The sequence below is a fragment of the Sinocyclocheilus anshuiensis genome, unplaced genomic scaffold (genome assembly GCF_001515605.1).
Source record: "Sinocyclocheilus anshuiensis isolate Anshui unplaced genomic scaffold, SAMN03320099.WGS_v1.1 scaffold778, whole genome shotgun sequence".
Taxonomy (NCBI): Eukaryota; Metazoa; Chordata; class Actinopteri; order Cypriniformes; family Cyprinidae; genus Sinocyclocheilus; species Sinocyclocheilus anshuiensis.
Genome location: NW_015544177.1, coordinates 342,999 through 350,490, shown reverse-complemented (window position 1 = coordinate 350,490; position 7,492 = coordinate 342,999). Strand labels below are relative to the sequence as shown.

Sequence of the window (7,492 nt, the reverse complement as noted above, 5' to 3'; positions counted from 1 at the left end):
CAGTCAAATATCTTCTTTTATGTTACACAGAAAACAGTTTTGGAATGACATGAAGGTGAATAAGTGAGTAATCAGTAAGTGATGACAGGATTTAAATTTTTGTGAACTATCCCTTTAATCGTCTCCATAAAACACTGATAAAATTGCTGTCTGTGTATTAGAGATGCGCGGATCAGCTCAAACGTCACCCGAATCCACTGCTACAAATAAATTATCCACATGCCACCTACCCGCACCTGTATTTTTCTCTGATTTAGATATCTGTCCCAACCCGCACCCGATCGTCACATTACAAAGATTCTAATTCTTAGATCTGCATGATATGATGAATGGGTGGTTCATTGTTAACAGCAGATTCAGTAACGTTAGAACTTCTCGAACAGAAAACAGACACACACAAATGAAATTTGTGTCTGTCTGCCTGCCTGATGAATAAATGCATTTAAAACATGTTAAAAATTTTTTGTTAAGTTTAACAAAGTTTTAAGTTTTAAAATTCAGAATGTATTTTTTTATTACCCGACCCACGGATTATTGATATAACTCCGCGCATCACTACTGTGTATTCATGACAATGTTATGTTGTTTGAAGCGTGCCTCCAACATATTTTTTCATGGGTCCCCTGAGCTCTGACTGCATAGCTCAAGTTGTTTCTGCCCTAAATATAGAGTTGGCTTTTCCCCACAATGTCAAATGTAACTTGATTCCATAAGTTAAGTCACAGCACGTCAGTTGCTGGCTGACCGGCTGAGTTCCTCTCACTCTGTGCCACACTGCCTGATGGAGTCTGTGGGAGAACTGTGCAGTCCCACTGGGGCCAGCTCCAACAAACTGAGCTTGCCGGGATCCTGCCCCTGGGATGAGGACGAGGAGTCACTGGATCTGGAAGGAATCAAGCCCAAATCTTCACCCATACCAAGACGACGGAGTTCAGCGTCCTCCGATGACTCCTTGCTTCCCCCTTCTAGCAGCAGAAGAGTGTCCTTTGCTGATGCCTTCGGTCTGAGTCTCGTCTCAGTGAAACAGTTTGATACTTGGGGAGTAACTGACCCATCAGGCTCTCTGGAGAGTGACTTAAATGAAGATAAGGAGTATTACATGGTTCCTCTCTTCACTCTTCCACAGACCGCTGAGGAGTTTGCCTTGCAGGTTCACAAGCAGAAGATAGAACTAGAGAGTTTGGAGTTGCTTTCTGGGACCACAACTCTAAGAGGAATCATTCGCGTACTGAATATTTGTTTTGATAAGATGGTCTATGTACGTACCTCTTTAGATTCATGGAAAAGTCATTTTGATCTGTTGGCAGAGTACGTACCTGGGTCAAACAATGGTGGGGCAGACTGTTTCTCCTTCAAACTCACACTAGTACCCCCATTTGGAGAAGAGGGCACTAGGGTCGACTTCTGTTTGCGATATGAAACATCTTTAGGCACTTTTTGGGCAAATAACAATGAAAATAACTACTCTCTGTTTTGTTGTGAAAAATTAAAGGAGAAATCCCAAAATGAAAGTGAAAACAGAAGAAAAAGCTGTCTGAAAACAACCAGGTGAGAGGTCACCAAAATATCTGTTGCATAGACAATAATGAATGTCAAATGAAATATTTCTAAAATATTCATATAATTGTACTTTTACAGAAATTATCCATAATGCATACTACAAAAACTTGATAATTGATACAGTTTTTAAATTGAAGTAAGTGACATGCCAGAGATAATATATGCATAAAACTACTAGTGGAACTCAATGAATTAAGGAACAATATACATACTGCCCTTTCCCCAATTCTTAAGCACAAATAATTTTTGTAAAAATAATTTTACAGCCCAGATGTCGCTGCTTTGACTGTTGCAGCAACAAATAATGAAGAATTTCCTGGTAATTTACCTTCTGAAAATTACTTGCAGCTAGATTTGGAAATACTATAAAATTCTGATAAAAACATATGTTTTGTTTCCTCAGTTATAAATCTAAATTCTGGATCTCTAAATGAAAACTCTAAGAAACTTGAAAAGGAAAGCAAGGAATTAGTGGTGAGTTCTACATTTTTATATTTTACAAAAGATTGATCCACAGTCAATTAATTGTGTGTTTTAATGAAACAATGCATTTTAGTATAAAATTATATAGTGAAAACATTTATTTTAAACATGCCGTGACACCGGCTGCTCTTTCTGAATGTCATGCGGTTACTGATGTTAGGCTTTGACAAGTGTTAGCATAACATTACAGTATGTACTGTCCCAAACAAGACACTTGATAGGTCATGCTGTTCAGGGTCACTCTGAGATCATCAAGTCACGTTGTTAAAAGTAAACCCAAGTCAATGTCTTCAGTCAATCTACATTTTATTTATTGAAGATGGTGTTTCATTCAGTATTTTTCACATCTATCTCTTTGTAAACAGGAGGAAATAAGCAGAAACCGCAGCCGAAGAAGCAGAAGAAAGGCTGCACGATTAGCAAAGGTTAAGGAGCACTTTGCTAAGAGGGAAGAAGAAAATAAACAAGGGACCAAGACCAAAGAGAGTGAAGTTACGGCAGAGACCAGCATGCAGGAACATGCATCATTGCTGGAAAAGACACCATGCAGTCCCCTATCACAACATACTGCTCGACCACCAACATGTAACCAAATATCACCCTCACCAGCTAAATCCCTGAAATCTGGAGATTTAGATTTTCAGTCTAGTGGAGATTCCATTGACATCTTAAGCCAAGCTTTAACACAAGACGAAGAAGACAACATAATCCACTCCAAGACTAATTTATCCACAGAAAACACAAATTTATCCCTGGAAGACTCCATTTGTGATGAATCAATTACATGCTCAGCTTCTGAGGTCCTGGAAGGCATCCAACATACCGAGTGCATTACTGACCAAACAGTTTCAATCAATCAGGCTGTTCCTGTAAGCCAAAATCCCGACTTGTCTATTTGCAAATATGTTGAAAAAGCATGGAAGGACTTTGAGAAGGATGCTAAGCAAAGAATTAAAAGTTTTGCACTAAGCTCTAAGATGCACGAGGGCACGAATATTAGCGATGGCAAGCCAAAAGAGAATGTGAGTTTAAAAACTAATTCAGAGCCTCAGCTGTGCTCCCATGGCTTCACATTTGGGACCATTGTAGCCCCACTTTATCATCAGGTTTTTAAAAACATGGAAACAGAGAGACAAGACTTCTTTCCAAAACCATTGGATAGGTCATTTAGGGAACTGGAGGATGAGAGTCAAAGAGCGGTCAAAGCCCATGAGACCCCAGACATTTGGCCAGAGTCTTGCATATCTACAAAACAGACAGTACATGATATTAGTGTTGGCATCTGCAATGAATCAGCAGAACAGAACCCACAACATACAGTAAACCCAACCAAAACTCTTTCTGAGCCAAATCAGTGTAAACATGTTGAGAAGGCAGAAGCTTCTTACAATCAAAACTATTATACCGGTGGTATCCGAGAGTACCCAAGAGACATCAAATTTACTGAAACAAACCTTCCAAAAGTTACATCCAGGCAGCCAGATCCTCCACTTGGAGAAGTTTCAACAGTGTGCACACAAGTTTTCACTGAATGCTCGTTCCAGGATGATTCTTGCCAAAGTCTATGTTTATTTCCCTTACAAGGACCAGAACTTTTAGCCACTACAAATGAAACAATAGAGTCAGGTATTGACAGCCTACCTGAACAGATCCATCCTTCATCACCCATAGAGGTTTTCAAAACTTCATGTTTGGATAATCAGAGGTCCTTTATAAAAACTGAAAAGTCACAAAACCAGGAAGACCCTACAAATATCTACACCAAAGAGGAAAATATATCAGTGCAAACAGAATATTCAATCAGCACCTCTTGCATTCTTGCCCAATCTCCAGATGACCCCACAAGGATCAGCTTGGGTTCCTCTCATGATAAATTAGAGTCTGACTGCTGTGAGATGAGATCGAGCATTGAAAAACTTTCTCATTTAGCAATAGCAACAACTATGCCAATAGAACCATATACAGAATTGGAGAACACACAGATAAATATGAGCAATACTTTGGAGAGCTGCCAAATGAATGAAAAGAAGGAACAAATGCTCATGGGTTTTTCTACACAGACTTCAGAGATGGAGAGCTCCAGTATTATTAATTTTGATGGAGAATGTAACACATCAGTGATTAAAGAGATAGAAGAAATTCACAAAAGCCTGGAAGAGCAAGAAAAGGGAAATGAAAATCAAATTAAGCAGATGGAGAAGCAGAAACAAGACAAAGAGGAGAAAGAACAAGAACCAGAAGAACAAGAAGGTGCAGAAGGAAAACATGAAGTTAAAGGAGGAATAAATGGCATTGAAGATGAGTTGAAATACATAGACGATGAAGAGGACCTGGATGCAATGGAAACTGAGAGAGAAAAGAAACAACAAGAAGATGCACATGATCTGCTTTCTCAAGATGCAGAGGAGCAGAAGCAGATCATTAGTACCGACACTGTTAAATCATTACCACAACATCATATTGACTTAAATGAAATAGAAAGTCTAGGTGAGTACTCAGAAAAAGAGGACATGCACATCAACCATGGATTAGAGATCTGTGAGGAAACTGCTACATCTTGGCAAGAATCATCTCAAAAGACTGATATTGAACTCAGTGGAAGTATGCAAGCTATGGAGAATGATTGGAACCTCATTGACTTTATTGATAAAGAAGAGAATGTGTGCTGTGAAAGTGTGAAAAGTGAATGGGAAACTACTGATGATGTAAACAGTATGCTGGAAAACATGGAATGCCTGGCAAAAGACTCAGTGAACAGAGATCTTGAAAACGTTGAAGACAATACCTCAACAGAATCGCAGATAGATGATGAGATGGAGCTGTACCTGAACAGTCTGAGGAATTCACAACAGTCAGTATTCAGAGAAGGCACAATGAGTGGAAGCTACGGCAAAAGACCCTCCTTGAGCAGAGGAAGGCCATTAGCTATGCCTTCAATCTCTGAGTCTATGGACGAGGACCAGCCGAGTAGTTCCCTAGAGGATTTAACAAATATTGAGTACAACATGAAGCTGGAGAGAGCTACACTGCCCCTAGTTGATGGGAATGAACGTGTCATTGGACGTAATGTCTTGTGGTGGAAAGAGTTTCTGTCCTATGACAATATGTCAAGGATGACTAGATACACATTTTTGTTGATAGTGTTTTTGGTCATAGCATATTATTATGACTTCATTGCATGCTTTGCCCTATATATTCTTACAGTGTATTGGCTGTTTTATCAAGCGGAGGAAGTGCCACTGAAAAGCTCTCAGAAAGGTGAAAGAGGACTGCAGTAAATATGATTTACTCGTCAACATTTGTTGGAGAACTTAGAAATGTGAATCTAAATGTTTTGTACACATACAATTGTTGTACAACATTGGATTATGTGGGGCTATTTATCTCACAAAATTTCATAATGGCAAAGACATGTTTATAAGAAGACTTTTACATTAATTTGCCATTACATAAGTCAATAGGTATATTGCCTTGCTCTACAGACAACATAAAGTTTGCATACAATATCAAAATGCTCTTTACAAAGAGCTGAATATATAGCAAGAGATTATATGGGGTCTACAGTATATATGTAGAAATTTTTGGGTTCTGTGTTAATGGTGCCTGGTACAGTGATGATACACTGGGTGAGTAAAAAGTTTGACAGATTATAGAGGATAAGTCTTTAAAAAAGGAGTATAGCGCGATTTAATTGACATACTTTTATGCATAGCTTTAATTTCATGCGAAGTACCTGATTGGATTATGGTTTATATACAATGCATATACAAAATACATAACCTGTTAACTATAACTATAACCTCTTTTTTTTTAATAATCATGTTGATTTTTATGTCTAATATATCTTGGCAATAAGATGAATGTTCATGTAACATCTGAAGTGATGAAAAAAAAATGAAATGCATTTTTCTGTTGCAATTATTTAACAAACGTTTTTCCATACATGGTCGTTCAAGTTTATTAGAGTTAATTTTTTTTCTTTACATATCATCTAGTCTGTTTACAGTAAAACAGTTTGAGACATCAAGGATCAATATCCTCCTTTGTTTCAATATACCAAACATTATGTTCTTAACATCTCCAAACTCACCAGCTTTTGTTAATAAGGACAGATGTGTCAGAAGTGTCATATGACACAGTCTAAACACAATGTATAAGCCGTGTAAAATAAATCATAACTTCCATCGTTGTACTCTCAAAATAGATAAGATTTGTGGATTTTTTTTTTTTTTGTGGTGTCTGTAAATTTGCTTGTCCAATCAACAGAGTATTTTATTGTAATTCAATATTGTGCAGCTGTTATTATTTCAAGTTGTCTTTATCTTGTCCATTTATTGTTAGACACATTCACGGAAATCATATCCAGGTTATTAGATTATGCAGTTCACAGAAATAAATCTGACCACATATCTCCCCAGATAGACTCCTTTTTTAGCTGTAGATATTTAAGAATGTTTCAATTGCTTCTGGCCACACACTGAAAGTCAATGGAGTCCATAACAAAAGCCAAAAGACTTTAATTGTATGGACAAAAAAAGAAAAAAAAAGTAGCCTAATTAGTTAAAATTATTAAAAAAAAAAAGTCTTTTTTTTATTTTTTATATTGTCTTTTGTGTTCCACAGAAGAAAGAATGCATGCATAAGGGTGAGTAAACGGCATCATTTTCATTTTTGGGTGAACTTTCATGGCTAGATGAGTGACTGCATATTTATAAGATAACAGAATAAGAAACATTTTAGTTCCTTTAGTTTAAAGTTCATGGGGGAGCAGTTTGTACAGTTGGGCAGGGTGACTATTATGGGATTATCACTCCCTCTAAATGGGATTGAACTACCGGTACATGATGACATTTTCAAACCCAAGGGGACACAAAAGCACTGTTGCTCCAGGTTTGCTAACTTGTGGTTGATACACTGACAAGGATAATATGCATAGGCCTACATATACGGTTAATTAATTTTTGGACATTTTTCTCAGTCATCTCAATGGCAAAAAGTGGGGGGTTGGGGGGTCTGGAGCCTGCCCCTTTAATCGCCGACGCTAAAGTGCACTTTCGGTCCGATTAATCGAGAAGAATTGTGCCCTCATTGTGCCCTCGTAACGCCACACTCCCCTGCACGTCCGGAGGACTGTGCACGCCACTGCCTAGTTTTGACATGATTCTTCATATTTCGAAAAAATACTGCAAAGTAACTTACTGGGTCCGACTAGTTCTGGTGTTCAGTGAGTTTAGTGAGGTTTATAATATTCACAGTAAGCCATAATAACTCTGTGGGGTGAAACATGACAAAACTCACGTTCTCTCCACGCCACACAGAATTCCGTGTCAGAGCGCGCGGGAATGTGAGCCTCCTGATGTGATTCTAACGACCAAACGCTAGAAAGACCGACCTTTCGTGTATTGTTTTTTAGCGGCTTTGACTAATTAGTAATCCATTGTAAATGTAA

At 38.0% G+C, this 7,492-nt stretch overlaps 1 protein-coding gene across 1 annotated transcript; it reads left to right on the top strand.

The window, feature by feature from the left end:
* Window positions 1-752: 752 nt before the first annotated feature.
* On the top strand, window positions 753-6,383 carry LOC107696260 (uncharacterized). Its single transcript, XM_016496524.1, has 4 exons — window positions 753-1,548; window positions 1,827-1,879; window positions 1,964-2,034; window positions 2,409-6,383. The coding sequence occupies exons 1-4, from the start codon at window positions 782-784 to the stop codon at window positions 5,319-5,321; spliced, it is 3,804 nt and encodes a 1,267-aa protein (XP_016352010.1). The 5' UTR covers window positions 753-781; the 3' UTR covers window positions 5,322-6,383.
* Window positions 6,384-7,492: the final 1,109 nt, after the last annotated feature.

Coding starts and splice junctions, on each gene's coding strand:
- LOC107696260 (XM_016496524.1), top strand. CDS start 782: ATGGAGTCTGTGGGAGAACTGTGCAGTCCCACTGGGGCCAGCTCCAAC. Junction 1,549..1,826: donor AGCTGTCTGAAAACAACCAG/GTGAGAGGTCAC, acceptor ATAATTTTACAG/CCCAGATGTCGCTGCTTTGA. Junction 1,880..1,963: donor AAATAATGAAGAATTTCCTG/GTAATTTACCTT, acceptor TTGTTTCCTCAG/TTATAAATCTAAATTCTGGA.